This window comes from Anas acuta, chromosome 1 (assembly GCF_963932015.1).
Source record: "Anas acuta chromosome 1, bAnaAcu1.1, whole genome shotgun sequence".
Taxonomy (NCBI): Eukaryota; Metazoa; Chordata; class Aves; order Anseriformes; family Anatidae; genus Anas; species Anas acuta.
In genome coordinates, this window is record NC_088979.1 from 52,926,824 (window position 1) to 52,945,854 (window position 19,031).

The following is a 19,031-nucleotide window of genomic DNA, read 5'->3' on the forward strand; positions in this document are numbered from 1 at the left end:
CTCACAGAGGCACAAACAACATCACTTGTTGGCTCGGCTCTGGTCAGCACTGGGGCCCTTATCTAACATGGGGCAGCTTCTAGATCCTTCTCACAAGAAGCCACCCCTGTGGCCCCCCTGCTACTAAAACCTTGCCACGTAAACCCACGACACAGCCTAACAGAAGTTTACACAGCTCTCTGTGAACCCCAGGCAGTTTAACCAAGTGGCATGTGTTGTTCAGTTGTACCACCAGTGACGCTGGGGATTTTATCCTTAGAGTGCATAGAAGGGGAAGAGTAAGGGCTGCTCTCTGCCTGCTGCCCAAAACTCCTGGTCCCATGGACCAAAAAGATCAGGCATCCTGAGACCATCCCCACTGCTGATGAAGTCTGCTCGCAGTCTGTAAACTGGAATTTTATTTTTGGCTTGTCAGGGCTCTCTTACTGAGACTTTAAAGGCTTACAAATGCTGCTGGTGTCTGTGATATGAAAACACAGCAGCTAGGGCTTGGCAGAGGGTATGGAGGAGATTTATAAGATTTCTATCATGGCAAGAAATACTGTCAACAATTCACGCAGGCAAATACTGTCCTACTTATTTCTTGCGGATGAAAATGTGTGTGGTGCTTCTGAAATAACATCCTTGGATGTTTCCATCTCCTAGCATATAAAGTGACATTCTACAGGGTTTAAGCACTGCAAAGCAGTGTGGGCCATTTGCTCAGAGAGCTATCATGTCTTCAGAACAAAAGATAAAAGAGATAAATAGCCAAGTACAATATTGTACCTCAACAACCTAAAAGCCAATCTCAGAACTGAATGGAACAATGGAGAGCTTTTATTTCTCATTTTTTTTAAGAATAAAGCTCAGTGATTTCCTTTGAAAGCTATTCAACAAGCTCCCCTAAATCCTATTACAACTTAATGTGAAATGCATCTGTTTCCATAAGAACAACAGTGGCACCATTCATCCTTTGTAGTCTGTCCTTTGTTGTGTTCTCTATCTATTCTTGTAGATTTTTCCACTCTAGTAAACCAAACGCAAAACAAGAACTGATAACGTTTCAGCCAGAGCATGTATTAAGTTGGTGCTGGAAATTCAGTTTGTTCCTGCTTGCTGCCTGAATCATGACAAATTAAATTATTGTTCAAGAGGGAGTTTATAATGTAAAGGAACTGTTCTGATACTGTCCCAGCATTTCTTGAACGTGAAGTCTGTATCCAGCTACAGATATTTGTCTCTATCTAGTAGCAAAGACGGATATAGTCTCTGCATGCCTATATATACACAAACCTCTCACTGTTAGCAAAATCCAAATGTACTGCAATGTATTCAGCCTGTGTGTCTTAAATCAGTTGAACATCAGCCCAGCACTGCATCATATTTTTAGAACCTGCACATATAGATCTAAGTATAATATTTATTTAAGGCATGACTGAGCAGGTGGGCAAGACATTTTATGTGATGAACACTATTTAACTGAATTGACATTCAGCAGACAGTGAGGCATATTAATTCTTAGGAAGATGTATACTTAAAAAACCTTAGACAAATTGGGAATAGAAAGAGCAAGATGTAACATGCTTTTTATTAATGTCTTGCCTGTGGAAAAAGGTGAATTTGATTATTTGTATTCTCTGAACCCAAAGGCACTGTGCCTTGCTCATAAATATAGGAGTTTAGGTTTTAGCACCGTCAGTCCTTTTAACCTCCACCATCATTTATTACGGAATTAAACAACATATTATTTACGATGAGAGCTAATATGGCTAATATGGCTGATGTGTTTTAACCAGTTTTCCCTTTCATTGTCTCTTAATCAGGTAACAGACATTAAAGAAAAACTAAAGCTCTCTAAAAAGTTCTGGTCAACATTCCCCTACACAATCTGCAAGGACGAACGAGTGACAGCCGGTCCATTAAATGAGGAGGACTGCTGGAATGGCCATACCAAGGCAAGGTGAGGTGGACCCTTTCTCATCGGACTTGGTCCAAATCCCCATCAGGCCTGAAGCAATCACAAAATGGAGTGAACGTTACAAAGCTGTTTGTAAGAGCAAAATAGAAATGGGGAGAACAAGTAATTGTTCACACGTAGTTTGCAGCTGAGATTACCTATTGTCAAGGTGCCATTAAAGCTAGAGTGTGAGTAACTGTAAATGTGCACAGCGTGCCAGCATGTGAACACGGAAAATGTTCACTGGTTCAGCTCCAGAAGGATAATTTATACTGAGATTTCAAAGAGCTCTTTAGCTCCATTTAGTATCCCTGTGTTGGGACTGACAGCTTGTGAAGCAATTGCACTCTTGGGATACCATACTAGGATGAAGCAGAAATTGGAATTTTGGCTCTATTTGCTATTGGCTGGCAAAGCTTAGGGCTATTTGCTGTGAGGAAAAAAAAAAAAAAAAAAAAAAAAAAAAAAAAAAAAAAAGAGAGAGAGAGAGAGTCAGAGAGAGAGAGAAAGAAAGAAAAGAACGAAAGGAAAGGAAGTAAGAAAGAGAGAGAGAGAGAGAAGAAAGGGGGGGAAAGAAAAGAAAAAGAGAGAAAAAAAATAGCCAGCAGAGAATAAATATAATAATCATAGTTCTCTTGTGCAGAAGGCTTGACCTTATGTTACTTTATTAGAAGCACTATGGTCATTTGCCATTTTTATGTGATGACTTTTCTGTGAGTTTTAATTTTGAGTTTTGCATGTCTCTGGCTTTGGCCAGGCTGGTGCTAGCTGATGAGCAGGTGTCTCCAAGTGTCCTAATGTGGGTTCATTAGCAGACAAAGGAGAGGATCTGATTAACCCTGCAGAGAAAGAGAGAGACAGATTGACTCAAGGAGTATAATAGGGGCAGTCTGGTCTTGGGTCTGCACCAGTATCCTGTGACTATGAGGAGACAGGAGGAGTTAGAGTGTCCAGTGAGTGCTGTTTCTAGAGAGCAGTAACACCTCTTTCTCTTCCTTTTACCCGATGATACAAATGAAGCTGTAATTTAAATTAAATAAAAATAAATAAATAAAAACAACCCAATAAGAAAAAATAGAAGTGAGACAAACATCAAATATAAAATCTCAGTGCAAATAACAGAACATAACAAAAACTCACAAACCTGTTAAATATCATTTTTTATGGATGGCTGGGTAGGCGGGTGGATGGACAGATACAAAGACAGGTGGCACCTATGCCATCACCTCGCCAATTTTATAGGGAACACACTACAGGGGGAGGTCTTGCAGTGAATACATGCCCTTTCACTATGCCTTACTGCATAATGCTCAGAATAATTCAGTTTACAGACCAGAGAAGAGAGCTGTATGGGCTGCTAATAGTCCATTGAACCCACCTTGAGATGCACGTGAAAAAATCTGTCCAAAACCAGGAGCACTCTTACAGGTCACTGCTCCATTCCTTTGTCCCAGATCCAGGGAAAGCCCCTGGGGACTCTAACAAAGGCACCTGAGAGGAGTGTCTGGCTGTTACAGCATTCATCACAAAGGAACAGCGTGAAGAGAGAAATAAAGATGTGTTTTTATCTTCCTCGATAATATCTGTTCTCGCAGGTGTGCTTTGTAAGCTATGACCCCAGGCTGGCATGCTGCAGTGGTTAAACAGAATTTCCAGGCCTCACAGCTGGGTACTGTGTGTCACATCAGGACGCACACATTAATAAGAGATATATGCTGCTCTTTCTACAAAGGAGCAGTCAAAGCAACCTGTTAATATCCCTCCTGCTTCCCACAGCCAGTGCTAGTGTTTGTACCACATCTAGCAAATACTTTTCATCTCTCTTGTGCACTAAAGGAACTAGCAAGAGCTCCAACTTTGGGGAGAGTTTTGCAGGTTCATTTTAAGCTTTTCATCCTCCTTTTGCAGTATTTACCATAAGGGAAAGTTGGTTATTTTCATTAGATTAATGTTCCGGAGCTGTTAAGAAAATCTATCCTCTGCTGATAATCTCCTCGATTAATTTAACACAGGCTTTCCACTGGATGTGGAACCATAGCTTCACAGCATCACCTGAAAGCACAGTCTCAGCAGAACTAACCACAGCTTCTCTATTTGTTCTCTATTTTGTACGCATTCACAAAGGAAATGCATAATCATAATCTTAATAACAGAATTCAATAAATGCTTCAGGTGGAGAGAATAGTAATAAATCAGAGAGATACCATAGGATGTCATGGCCTGTATATGAAATAATATTGAACATGTAATTAGCTTGGTATGCAAAATCACCTCCTGACTGGTGAACAAAGACATTTACTGCAGCGTAAAGAAAAATCGTAAATGTTTCCATAAACATATTGACTACCATCTGATAGCAAACACTAGTTTGAAAGAACAAGGGTAGCAATATCTGGCCACTGTGCATATATTTACTTTTGTTCATTGTGTAGTCTGTTATAAGCACCCTTGTGTTACAAAAAGAGTTGCGTTTTGAGTTCCAGAGAATATGATAGCAGCTCATGAGAAAATAAAAAAGGGAAGGGAAGGGAAGGGAAGGGAAGGGAAGGGAAGGGAAGGGAAGGGAAGGGAAGGGAAGGGAAGGGAAGGGAAGGGAAGGGAAGGGAAGGGAAGGGAAGGGAAGGGAAGGGAAGGGAAGGGAAGGGAAGGGAAGGGAAGGGAAGGGAAGGGAAGGGAAGGGAAGGGAAGGGAAGGGAAGGGAAGGGAAGGGAAGGGAAGGGAAAAAGAAATTTAATCACTTCCTGTTTTCCCTAGTTATTAGTACTACAAATGAGAAAATGAGAAGACAACATGTTGTTGGTCACTGCTGGGAAAGGAGATTGTTGCTGGGTTTTGATCAGAACTTGTGACTGTATAAAGAATTAGAAACTTTGAATTGCCAGATACACGTTATGCTTCATATTTCATTTTACACATCGCCCTCCAATGCTGCTTTTGCAGGAAAAAAGTTACAAACCTGAGATCACACAGAATGAAAGCTAGGCTTCCTCCTGAGAGAGACATTATACCAAGGTCACTTGTGGTTATTGCAGTCCCCAGATATCGCTCTGTTGCCATGATTAATTTGCAGTGACACCAGCGGGGGCTAAATGAAGTTTTCCAATTCACAAATAATCATGGGGTAACAGAGTGATCCATTATGGCGTTCTGGAAGGGTGCACTTGGCATGTTGCTGATCCTCTGTGAAGAGAGGTTTTAATCAGGTCACATCAGGTAGAAACCAGGTGCTGTGCAAATGGGAAAACATTCATTAGGTGGATGAATCTCTTTTTTTTTTTTTTGGAAAATCAATTTAAACAAAAAAAAAAAAAAGAATACTTCAGACAAAGTGCCTTTCAGAGAGATGCCAAGCAGAGATGCTCATCATATCTGTATTCATTAAAAAAAAATTGAACATAATTTTACATTTAAATAATGGATGTCTTCTGCCAGATGCAGAGACATATTTTTTTTAACACATTTAGAACGTAAAGCCATAATTAAGACCAAACTTTAGAAATGTAGCTCCTCTCCTATCTGCAAATAAATCCTTAACAACAGCTGATAACCTCTTCACTAATACATGTTATCCAGAAATTAAGGGAATTTCCCAGGAATTTAGGAATTCAAGCTTTAGGAGGATTTACACCAGATCCCAGATATTATTCCTTGAATAAACCAAGTGACTGTTACTGCAGTGAGAACACTACCCAAATCTGCAACCACTCTGATGGCTGGGAGAAGAACATCAAATTGCTCCGACCACCTTCAGCCAACTGCGTTTAACCAACCTATATGAGAGATGGTGTCAGGAACAAGTAAACAGGTAGATAAGGCAGGCAGTAATTATAAGAGAAAAGAAAGCTAAAGAGAAAAAGAGAAAGCTTAAAAAAATTAGGCACACTACAATTTTCAATGTCTAATACAATACTAAATGGTATTTCATCAAAATGAGCAAGGACCATGTCTCAGCCAGCGTGAATTTTTCCATTTTTCTCCTCATGCTACATGTAGGTGAGCACATACTCCCCTTGCAGAGATCCTGGTGAATCTCAGCTGGGAAGAAGCAGTGCCTGCCCTGGGCAAGTGACTCCTTGCTGGTCAGCAAGGCTTGCAAATAGAATGAGCTGAATGTGCTTTATCCAGGTAGGCAAAGATAACCATTTAGTGCCACCAGTGGAAGTGTGAAAAAATCACTTCTTGGTAAGTGCAAAAACTGCCTTTTTTAACTGCTGGCCCTAGTTTATTTTTGTGGCTTCTTGAAAAAAAAAAAATGGCAGATGAACTATTCTCTCCCTCTCCTTCTGGCTCCTCAAGCTTTGCTCCAACATGGTTAAAAAATTATTAAAATACTGAAAACATCCTTTGAGGGTTACGTCCTGAGCAAACAGATTCAGATGAGGTGATCTAGTTAGCCAAACAAGCTAGTTTTCCACTGCACTTATCGTTCTGGACCAGCTGTGACTGCCTACACTCATCTCAGCCTGAGTAAGCCTGTGCTGCATTTTGTGCCGTATTGCCTACAGTTGTGGGCACCTGGAAAAACTCCAGTAACTCCAGTACTGCCAGGGTGGGATGCTCCAGTTCTACTGCAAGCAGCTGGCATGATGGCAAAATATGGAAAACATTGCCCTTAAAGGCAGATGTCTTTTAAAAACAGAATATTCCTTTTTTTTTTTTTTTTTTTTTTTGTGTGTGTGTGTGTGTGTGTGTGTTGTGGTTTTGTTTTTGTTTTGGGGTTTTGGTTTGTTATTTTGTTTTGTTTTTTGATAGCTGAAGCTTTTATGTAAATGATCTGAAAGATTTATCAGTCATTTTTAGATGTAAAAAGGAAGCAAACACCCTAGAACATTAAATTGATATTAAAGGAGGGGGGAGAGGGAGAGAGAGTGGTTTTAAATAGGCTTTGTGGTGCTTGGCTATGGTGTGCCAAAAAACATTTTTGTTGTCTCTGCTGAGACAAGCAAGAACTGCAGAAAGGCTAAGAGGAACAGAAAGCATTAATATTTTAGAAAACAATGTAAATTACACTAAACTCCTGACACAGCCGAACAAGGAGCAAACAGCAGAAAACAAACAGCATTGTTCAGCCTCTCAATAGTCAGAGGACTAAGAACGTTGGGTTTGGGTTTTTTTTTATTTGTTCTTTTGCTAGGAGAATGCGAAGATTCAGGTTGGCATGATTTTGGTTTGTGGGTTTTTTTTCATTTATAATGGGCATACAGCTCTTGTAATGGCCAGGCACACAAAGAGATCATTAATGAGAGCAGAAGCAGCAACAAAACTTTAAATTCACAGGGGTGTCTCCACTTACAGAACTGCAGCAAAAGCAGCTGTGTGCAACAACTTTGCCCAGCCAGCAACAAATCTTCTGTCAAAAAGTGGTCCCAAGGCAAGTCTTGCAATTCAGTGCAACTTAACCCTACCTTGCACACATCAAAATGCTTCTGTCAGAACATGTGCTGGGATGCTTCTCAGAGACTGCCACTCAAGAAACACCTTGGGCTGCATGTTTCCATATCTGTACCAGTCCTCTAAAAAACGAAAAACAATTCAAATATATTTACATTCAATATAAGGTCTTCTGATTTTTTTTCCCCCTGAGGAAGTAGGTAAACTAGTTCAGTAATGAAGACAGAATTCAGCTTCACATTCAGACATGTAAATTCACACATTTAAATACAGATGCCTGTGAGTGAGCTTACAGAAAATAAGGAGTCAAATGTGTTGCCCAAGCTAGAGTAGACAGATATGACATGGGAGACTACCTGCCAGAGATGGGGCAAGACCTGCTAGAGCAATTAAAAAATCACCAATGTTAACGTGCCTGAATAGAGCACCAACATCCAGTCAGTGTTGCAACTGCCTAAACACTTTTAGCTACTGCTATGTGAGATGCTGTCATGAAGATATCTGCATGAAGCTGACAAATAAGACACCAGACATATGAGATATCCAAACCCTACCGGAGTAATAGCAGGACACCAAGGGGGACACCTTTTAGATAAAGTGACACTCAGCACCCAACACTCAACACACCTGCTTAAAGAAAGGCACCTAACATCATGTTAGATGCTCCAAGCATCCAAGACCTCCCCATCAAGCCTATAGATATGATGCAAGACCTGTGGGAAAGCCTCACCTTTCAGGGCTGGTAACCAGAAAAGAGGAGGAATAACCCAGAGCAACTGAAATTGTACCAGATGTCTATGTTTGTGAAACTAAACCCCAGCAGATAAAATCTAATGAATTAGTCATCTGGCTAAAGACATGTAGGACCCCAACACCTCTCCCCACACCACTGGTGAATATGCCCCTGGCTAGTGTTGGCTAGATTATTAGTCAGGCATTGGTCATTGGTCATTGCATTAGTCAGACATAGTCAGACCAGATGGTCTTGGAAGTATTCTCCAACCTTAATGGTTCTATGATTTTATGACCTCATGAGGACTAGATCTGGTGAGAGTGGGGCTCTGCTCATATTCACACACCTGTATGTAGACATACAAGTTTTGTTATCTACAGAAACCTAAAGATGAGTTCTCAGCCTAACTCTATTTTTTTTTCCTTTTCTGCCATAAATGCCAAGAGGTTTATTTTCCTGTGATTTTAAGTATCCACCTAACTTTTAGGTAATTAGATGGTAATGGATTTCTTGCGATCTACATTCAGTATGGCTAACTTGCCCATCTAGGTTAAGATGCAACAGACCATTCTCATGAGAGGTGAACCACCCTGGAGAGCACACCCTGGGGGCTAGCAGTACTTGTTGGCACCCATCCTTCCCCATCACATACAATACCAGAAATCTAGGGACATCTGTGCCAAAATTAGATGTCTACATAATTCATGTTGGATCACAGTTTCATGTGCTTAATATAAAAACTTCTCTGAGCCATGCTGATATGATTTTAAAATGCCTGAAGTTCGATGAATTTGCTTAAAGCTTGATGAATTGATCTGTGTGATGCTCCCTGTAGAACCGTGTTAACACCCATCTAACTTAAAAACAGATTTAGGCAGTAAAGACTAGATTTACACACCTTATTTGATAATTATACATCGAATAGTCAAGCCCAGCTTATGTTGAAACAAAGCTTTCCATCACATCTTATATTTTCCCTATGTAGAAATGTTTTCTCTTACAAATCTACTGTAATGCAGCTGTTGCTTCTGCATCCCCAACACTTCATGTAAAACCATCTGTATTTTCCAATAAGTTCTAAAACATCTCTTCTGTATATCATTTACTGCAGTTTTTCCTTTGAAAGCAGTTGTAGCTCCTCCATGCCAGGAATATTTTGGGGATCATCAGATCCCGATGCGGATACTGGCAGGGGGTGACAGATTGAAATCACTTTCTACAACAGACTGGACTGGCACATTTAAAGTTAAATGATCTTCAGAAGGACATCTGACCCACACTGATTGCAGTGTAGAATATGAACCTCAATAAAAAGCAAACACCAGAGCACTCTCTTACCACATTAAGTCTCCAAACTAGCTCATATTCTTTCCATATAAAAAGCTTACTTAAGAAGTCAGTACATTCTTCTTTTATTATTGAGAATAAGACAAGAGGAAATCAAACATAAATCAGTCAAAGAAAGCCTGTGAACTGCAGTTCACAGCTAGCCATATCTTCTCACGGATGGTTTGCTATAAAAAGCAGCTAACTCTTTATAAAAAAAAAAAAAATATACACAAAATGCTCAGAGATTTAAGATCACTTTTAGCTGCTAATAGCTATGGCCTTTGTTATGGACAAGATACTGGGAAAGATCAACATCTTCTCCAAGCTGGTAGGGCAATACTTATATTCTTACTTTTTTAATCAACTGCACCTTGAAGTCACTGATTTACTTCTAGGCCGAGTAATTTATCTACAGCAGCCATTTCATTTGTAGAGACGTGTGACAGATGGAGGTGCTGTTCCTTTGCAGCTCAGAGCTTTCCTGCATGCCAAGGTCTCCATCCCTCTGCCTCCAGGCAGCTCTGCAAAATTATTTCCAATTTCTATCTTTGGTGATTCATAACATTGCAGTCTGCAGTCCTTTGTACTAGGGGAGGTAGCTCTGTATTCTCTATGTAGTTTAGACTGTACCACAAGAGTCTGGATGGGATCCCTAAAGCACTGTTATTTCTTGTTATGGTACCAGTGAAACATCAAGAAATGCAGTTTGAGGCTGGGTGGTTTTGGCAGTCATGTTTCGTTCTTCTGTGTTCACACTCCCCTGGGATTATTCTCATGTAAGCTTTCAAAGGCCACTGATGACAAATGAGTCTCATCTTGTGAAGCAAGCACCTATTATGATGAGACTAAACCCTTCCCTGGCTCAGCAAAGCAGTCATCATTCTGTGAATCTCCAGAAGCAATATAAAATTTATTTTCGCTTAACCATGACTTCAGTAGAAAGTCATTTCTTCTCCCATACTTTCACAGTTGTTTTTAAGGAATATATTTATTTTCCAGACCTGTACAAACAGAACACTGGCACCAGGGCCAAATTTGAATATAGATAGCAAATTAGGTTGGCACCAGTAAGAGAGAAGTAAAATACTTATAAACTACATTTGGCACTATACATCATGAAGGTTTGCCATTAGTAGACTAGACTGTTGTACGCATGCACATGAGGAGTTCCACAGACATCAGTAGGATAGCCTGTTTTGTAGGCTAATTACAAAATACACCATAACCTGATAATGAACATGAGAAAAGGGTATATCTGCCCCAAATCCCTTGCAACCTAAATATGAGACAAAGAAAGTAGATTAAAAAAGACAGATAAGAGAGAACAGGGAAGCAGTGATACAGTATTTTCTAGGATACAATGCCAGCACAGAGAATAATGTCCGCCTTTTATCAGCCCAGCAGCAGTAAAAGGCACAGATAATTTTTTACAGCAATTCAAAGTCAGAAATAAGGTAGCTTTGCAGATGTCTATAAGGAGTACCTATGAGTACAGAGAGCAGCAGGGGACAAAGTGTGCATACTTAACAAAAGATGATGAAGACTTTTACTGTAGAATGATTGGAGGAATAGGCTGATTTTCTAGGAGAGAGATATCTGCAAAAACACTCTTGATCCCTGTGAGCAGCATAAGACTGCATTTGCCAAGGTCATAGAAGGGAATGCTGCAGTAATCAAGAGAAGATAAGCTAGGAGCCTGAATAAAAGTTTCAGATGTGTGGATGGATAGAAAATGCCATACCTTAAATATGTTATGCACAAAGTGTGTGGGAGATGCAAGCATAGCCCAAGGAATAAGGACTGAATGAAATAGTCTGAAAAAGCTAGACTCTGGTGAACTCACACTGCCATTTATAGGTCTGGATGTCAGATGTGCTGGAGTTCACTGTGGTCAAAAAAAGAATGTGAGGAAGGACTGGAGAAGAAAATGAATTAAGTGCCTCGTTTAATCAAGGAGAGCGTAAGACCTCAAGATTGGTTTCTGAACTATCTCAAAACAAATACAATATTTATAACAAAGGAGTTCCTAATTTTTAAGCACCAAGAATATAAACAGAAGAATACTTGGCTGGATGCTTAACTTAGTGCATAACTGTTCATATCAGTGCAGGATGTGCAGTGACTTACTGCTGAACGGTGAATCTCCTCCGTAGGTTACAGTCATTGCATGTGCTGGGGAGTACATGAATAGTTATGAGGTTGGAGAGCTTAAATCCTTTCTGCTTTCCACACAGCCAGGATACTTAAAAGAGAGGCCTTTTACAGGCCTTTAGAGCCTGTAAAATTAAAAACATATTTTTAACATGGTTTCAGTGGAGCTGTTAAAGAACTGCATAATCATTATTGGTGTCAAATTACTTCATACAGCATTTACTCTTCGGTCTATTTCTGCAATATACTGCATTCAAACTAATCATTCACCCTACCATATAGATACTTGCCTGAAATTATGAATGATGGCTTGACCAACCAAATCAACAATCCAGAAGTAGATGTGGACATCACAAGGCCAGACACCTTCATTCGACAACAAATCATGGCTTTACGTGTCATGACTAACAAACTGAAGAACGCATATAACGGCAATGACGTCAACTTCCAGGATACAAGTAAGAAACCATTAGCTGTCATTAAATAAGCATATTTTTGAAATGCATTTATAAATCATTTCCATTTTAAATGGCTTTGTGTTTGTGCTCCCTGCTTCTGACAACATAAAAAAGTCTTACTCTTTTCCACAAAATCCCAATTACATATTTGTTCCTTTTGCTTCTCTTGTTTATCATCATATCAAGTGCATCAAAACACTGAGGGTTTTCCATTATGCGGTATTTCCATTAATTTCCATTAAGGGAGTCCAATCCTTTTTCAGAAGGGCATTTCAACACATAATTAAATCACAGCAGCTTTCATTCGGGTGATTTATTGAATGAAAGTTACTACCCCAAATGCTTTCCCATTATGTTCATCCCCACCAGGGCACTGGGTGAGACAGGAACAGAGAAAGGGAAAATAGTTTTAACCCAGGGCCCTCACCCTGTTTTCCTAACTCCTTTGCACCAGGTGATGAGACCAGTGGCTCTGGCAGTGGAAGCGGCTGTACGGATGACATCTGTCCCACCGAGTTCGACTTCATCACAACCGAAGCACCGCCTGTCGACTCTGACAGGAGGGAGGTGGAGGCTTCAGCCACGCAGCCTGGCCGATCGCTGCAGATGTTGATCATCATCTTCATCAGCCTCATACTGCAGAGACAATGGAGATAATCCTGGATCTGGTCAGAAAAACTGTGTTTTAGCTACAGAAACAGCCAACTTCCTTCTTTTCTTACACTCTTGGACGATGGACCATGCCACAAACACTTGCAGTTTTCTATGAGAAGAGAGCAGTACTGCAACCTGCTTCCCTTTTTGTTTTCCCAAAGAGTACCAGGTGCCAGACTGAACTGCTTCCTGTTTTTTGCAGATATCTCTGAAGACAATATCCACTCTTGAGAGAATTCTTTCTCAGATCTTTATTACAGGAGACTTTTTGAGCTTCATTTCCTTTTATGCTGCAGAAGTAAAAGGATCTTACAGTGATTTTTTTTTTCCCTAATGAGAAAAAAAAAAAAAAAAAGTGTTGGGGGGGAAACCAAGAAAAGAGTTTTCTTTCTGAATTGGGCCTAACTCAAGTCTGCTGCATTTCAACTGAAAATCAACACAAAAGTCAAGAAAGAAAAAAAAAATGCAACTGTTCTTCACTGACAGTCAGGTTTCTTTTAGGAACTTCTGTGGGATGATTCACGTCATCAGAATGATCATTGCTATAGGAAGGCAGTCTGGATTTTTTTCCAACACAAAAGTTTGTCTCAACGGTGAATGTCTTGCACTCCATCTGCCAACCACATCAGATTGGTATGAAGGTATAGAAAGTTGAAAAATAAGTTTATCTTTTAGTATGACAGTAACTCCACTAGCTTCAGAATATCATGTTACAATTTCTTAGGGTTTAAATCTTAAGACACAGGAAAAAAAAAAAAAAAAAAAGAAAAGAAAAAAAAAAAAGAGTAGTAGCACGATTTTGCCTAGCTTCTTTTAGTATTTATCCATGTTATACAATTGGCACAGATATCCACATAGCTCACCATCAGCTGTGGTGGTAATGCTAAACAAATTTCCTGATAAATCTCCCCTCAAGGGTTTGGACAGAAAATAATCTCTTGTGATAAAATCTCCTTCCTTTTGTCACTGTTCTGACATCGATTAGGACTTTCTGCTACTATGTTTATTATCCTACCAAGATGGCAATTCTCTAATGGACTAACAACAGCGACCGGATCAATAGTGTGTTTCACATCTAACTACATCTTTCATATCAGTTAATTTCAGTATCACAAGGATTTCTTCTACAACTTTCAGAACAAACAAGTATATAGTACTGACATGGAGATTTCTTTCACTTTTTTAGTCTTAGTATGATCATCTATTTTTATATATATAAATATATATATATAAATCACAGATTTTAACTTCTTAATTACAAGCTCAGGGTTGACACTTCTTTGTAAAGAAAAAAAAAATGTTTGGTCAACCAGCTCTTCTTTTTTTGTGCTACTCTGAAAAGCAACCCTTTAATGACTGGTCAGCATGAAAATCAAAGAAGAGATTTTTTTACATATCCAGTTGTCCATTTCTTAACAGGTTTGCAGGGTGGGGGAGAAAACCTCTCTCATCTTTATGTATTTGTGTGAGCATGGGAGTTTGTGTGATAGGCCTAGAGGAGGAGATAGATGTCATTTGTGAAGGCAATTTTACTCACAGATTCTTCAAGGATACATTGCTTTAATAATCATTGTTTGGATGGCTGTGGTCCTGGATAGAGTTTTCGTGATTTGCGTCTGGTTGTAAGACCTGAGATGGAAGCTATTCAAATCCTGGACAAATGAGTGTCAACAATTAGACATCAAAGACTTCCCTCCTTCATCAGCCACAGACAAAGGGCTCCTGTGACAATTCTGTGTGGTGCTGAAATGATTCACCAGAAACTCATTTCCTGATTCTTATGGTGACTCTGGAAATGGTATAGACAAATTATGAAAACATTGCAAAGTCATCCAACCACATAACAATTTAACAACGGAGCAGGTAGATCATATCCATTGCAACCTCTTGTCAAATTATAATTAGCTATCGATTTAGGCACAAAATTAAAGGAGAAAACACACAGCACATTAGGATAAAGGATACTTAAGCACTTTTACCAAAAAGTATTTACAAATTTTCTGTACAGTATGTCTAAAAAAAAGGTTTTTTTTTTTCATTTGTTTACTTTACAGTATAATGATCTATTCTTGGCCCAACCTAGTGTGCAGGAGTCACTGGCTAGATGTACAGACCATGTATGTCTTACACCAGCCTTAGCAGTGTTTCCTGATGCTCTGATGGCTCGCTCTAGAGAGGACCTCATGATTCAGCACTTAATAGAAAGTTAAGCAGTGTTTAAGCCAATTCTCACAGGCTTTTTTGTTGACCATGGTGCAGCAGGTACTGAGCAGAGGATCTTCTCTTTGAGTTTTAATTTTTTGTATTTTTGCTTGTTTGTTTTGTTTTTCCTGAATTTGAATACAAGGAGAGTCCTTTAAAACAAAACTCCCCTGGTCCATCTCTTTCTACCTGTATACACATCCTTTTTTTGTGCTATTCCTCCTCAGCAACCTTGTTTCAGGACAAGCTAAGTCTCATTTTTATTGTCCCATTGTGTATTTATTCCATGGCAACTGATACTATTTCCATCATCTTATTCTGGGCCTGGAAGTTTATTGACAGGTAATGAAATCCAGCCCCCGAGGCAGGTCCTCCACTGTAGCTGCTTCGCACAGGTGGACTCCAGGGGTCTTTGTGTTAGCCTTGGCCTGGGGTTAGCTGATCTGATGACTGTGGGTTTGATGATCTGGTGTGTGAACTGGGTCCAGTGTGCCCTCAGCTATTTGTGGACCTCCATGGATCATGGGCAAGGAGTAAGAGGGATTGCTAGGAACTAGGGGCCTGCTGAGGGCTGTTCTTGGAGGGGGGTTAAATGTCTTAGCAAGGAGCTTGCAGGAGGGGCCCTGCTCTGCTTGGGCTGAATCTTATGAACTGCTGGTAAATAAACCCAACTGATCTCTGCTGAAATGTGATTGTCTCGTGGGAGTTCTGTCAGAAATTTATGTCTTTCATATTATTCTTTTGTTTATTTTTCTACTATGCATGGCAATATCTTGTCAGGAGATGGAGATCCCTTTGCATGAAGTATTAGGCATACGTTTCTTTAATAGTCCCAGAAGGTTGAATATTCTCTTTACAAGTTGTATTTTTCTGAGATTAAGAGAGCTATTAAATCTACAGAGCAAATGAAATTGGGGAGGAAGGAAAGAAAAGAAAGAACAGTCATGTTCATAAATGCGAGAATCTACATAATTTCTAGCACTTCTATTTGCACCTCCTTTACATCCAATAAGTCTTCTTTTAAGGTAATTTTTTCATGTGCCACAATTCAAATATTTCTCTTCTGCTAACAGCTGGTAAAGGAATAATAAAGAAGACAATTACCTGTTCAAGAAAAAGGACACCATTTCTAAGGAAAAATCCTTTTACTGTATAAACCCTTTATGCTGTGCAACCCGGTTCTTGCATTTATATATTCTTTAAAGAGGAGGTTCTTTAAAAATCAGACGTAATGAATAACATAGCCAGTGCTAAAGAACCCTGTGAGGTTTTCCATTTTATCATTAATTAATTTGATTTCACATTGTCCCCAAATTTTTAGTGTTTAGTATACTGCAGATTTTTTCTACTGATGATTCTGCATACTCCTGTAACTGTAAGGCAGACTACCTGAGGTCTGGCTACATCTTAGGCGTTTCAGAAAAGACAATCAGAAAGAATTGAAAATAGAAGACAGAAAATTCCCACTGAAGAGAAAAAACAGAAGAACCTGTGCCCTGGGGTTCTCTTAAGGGCTGATCTATCCCAGTTCCCTAAAAGCATCACAGACCTCTGTCCACAGAAAGCTCACAAAATCTAATTCTCGGTCATACAAATCAGCCCAGTTCTGTGTGATTTTAGGAAGGATCGTTACAGCTGTACATTCCCACAGCTGCTTGAACCTGTTTGAGCTGCTTCCATGCAAAATGGCTACGAGCAAGAGCTGTTCTCGGGAGGTGGGCTGCATGTACACCATCTCAGCAGGCAGCATTTGCCTTCATTTTGCTAACTGACCCTGAATCATTATCAAATGTAACTATACTTATTCACCAAAACTTTTTTTTATTGCTTCAACATAAAAAAAAAATAAATTACAGCACTAATGTGAGTTGTGTTTTTCATTTTTTATTCACTCCCAAAGATAATCCATTAAAATTGAATACAGGAAATTGTAGAATAATTCTCATGGAAAAATCAGGTTTCTACAGTTTCATTATGGAAATAAATGTCTGGACAGACTTCAGATATTAAGAATAAATTAACATTTCTCAAGCCACAAGGCTAGTATTTACTATATTAACCCACACATTTTCAAACCAGCCAGATGAGAATGAATAGAATTAACACCAGTAAAACATAGCATTACAAAAGCCCTAATTTCAAAGGGAAATTGAAAGGCTATGACTTAGCTGTGGGGTTGAGAATATGTTGTCAAAATGCAATAGAACAGCAATGTATACTTCCAAGAAAATTGGGGCAGGTGATGCACCAAATACGGCAATGTTTCCATTCCAGCTACTCACATGGTCTGTGATTATCATATTAACATGTGTAATTTTGACTCTTTTTTGAAAAAAATACTGATAGAGACCATAGTGTCATGATAACAGTATACCTGAAAGATAAGCAGTATGATATTAACCCTTTTCTCATCCAAGAAAAAAGCATAGGAAACCTAATGGAGAACCAAGAACTTTAATATTGACTTTTAAAATAAACTTTTAGAATCAGGCAAGAGAGATAGTCTCAAATTAATTTAGTCAGACCATTTTACAGCAGTCTATTGCTGACCAATATAACTAAACAATCACTTGAGGATTATTTATCAATGTAATGTGAAGCATTCACTGCTAGTACTTACTACTTTTTCTGCTGAACTTACTGTATGGTTTACAGCTCTGATTGTGCATCACATGCAATCACTGCATTGCACTTGTTTAAAATCCCATCCCATCCCTTACTGAAGTAAATGAGAGCTTTGTCATTGGCTTCAGTGAAACAAGGATTTGGACTATAAACAGACAGAGTAAAGTAAGTCCTTCTTTCTGGAAGCTGTTCATATTTGATGCCTTTCTGACTCTCAGAAAAACAGCAACATTGTCCATTTAGAAGTGACATTAGCATCCTCATGTGTGTTTCCAAACTTTACTCCAAAGCACTTGCAGTCTTCATGCCCAGCTTCCCCACAGCTGAGGTCTCTGAACTTCCCAGAAGTTGAAGAAAGTCACATAGATTTGTCCTTAGCTTGAACCATTAAACAAACCATTGATGTTTATATAGAAAATAAGACAGGGTTTAAATCAGCTCTCCTTTCAACTTATTTTTAATTATGTGACATCAATACTTAACAACACAACATGGTTGAAAGGCTTCTGTCTCATGGCAAGCTGGAATTATTTTTTCTGCTTATTTATCCTCCCTTATGCTGGCACCAGGAAATCCGTGAATTTTCATGCTTTAATCACTAGGCAGCATCCAGTGGTGTAGTTTGTTTATCAAATTAAGAACAGGTGCATTACCAAAAGAAGTTGTCCTTTTTCTTGCAAAGGATGAGGAAAATAAAAGTATCTATTCATCATTAGGGAAAAAAAAAAAAAGAGAGAGAGAGAGAGAAAAGATACAGAATGTCACCTATTTATCTTAGATATAGTGGAGTACCTTCTGTCAGTACCTCTGAAGACCTCTTAATGCCAAATTTCCTAAGACAAATCTACTTCCTCTGAAGATTTCTAAAAAGTACAATTTTATGAAAAAAAAAAAATATATATATATATATATTATATATATATTTATATATATAAGGTTTTTAGTTCCAAGTGGCAAGGAAGATGGGAAGAAATGTACCTTCCTCAAAGTGCTAGTCATTTAGACTGTTTTGTTGCTCTCCCTCCTGGAGCTGCTTCTAACCTTTCTCAGGGCTCTGCTGAGCTACCACTCGGATGATCTGAGGCAAGGACCCTCCTGGGAGGGCCATTTTTCCCCGCCAGCAGGGACTGTGTTCTTCCAAGATGTTTAGAGGGACAACTGAGGAGTGAGTGACAGGAGCAATGACTTCAGAGTGACACCAGTCAGACACATGACTGTAAGGGATTAACTATTGTTAAATCACACAAGGGACATCTAGGGCTCCTCACTGCTCTCCAGCTCTTACCTTGACCTACTGTTTGTGAATTTTCTGTGTTATCCAGTTTAAACCACCCACTCGTGTACATAGCAAACACACAACACAAGTCAGCGATGTTTCTCTACTCTTCTGCAAGGTATCTCTTTCTCTCTCATCTTCATTTCCAGGTGCTTTGCCTAATTATCTTCCAGCGTGTGAGGAATAATTTACTACCTAAAGCAGACTTCTGTGTTTTCCTAACTTTTTCTATAAAAGTATCAATTATTTAGTAACACGACTCCTTTGCATTCT

At 39.2% G+C, this 19,031-nt stretch overlaps 1 protein-coding gene across 2 annotated transcripts in view; it reads left to right on the top strand.

Moving 5' to 3' along the window:
* Positions 1-18,046, top strand: part of GPC6 (glypican 6) — an 800,882-nt gene extending 782,836 nt beyond the window's left edge. For both annotated transcript variants that reach the window (XM_068676998.1, XM_068677007.1), the window contains 3 exons: positions 1,806-1,942; positions 11,826-12,001; positions 12,456-18,046. In XM_068676998.1, coding sequence (XP_068533099.1) covers positions 1,806-1,942; positions 11,826-12,001; positions 12,456-12,658 — 516 coding nt within the window. In that variant the 3' untranslated portion in view covers positions 12,659-18,046. The remainder of the gene's footprint in view (positions 1-1,805; positions 1,943-11,825; positions 12,002-12,455) is intronic.
* The last annotated feature ends 985 nt before the right edge of the window (positions 18,047-19,031 follow it).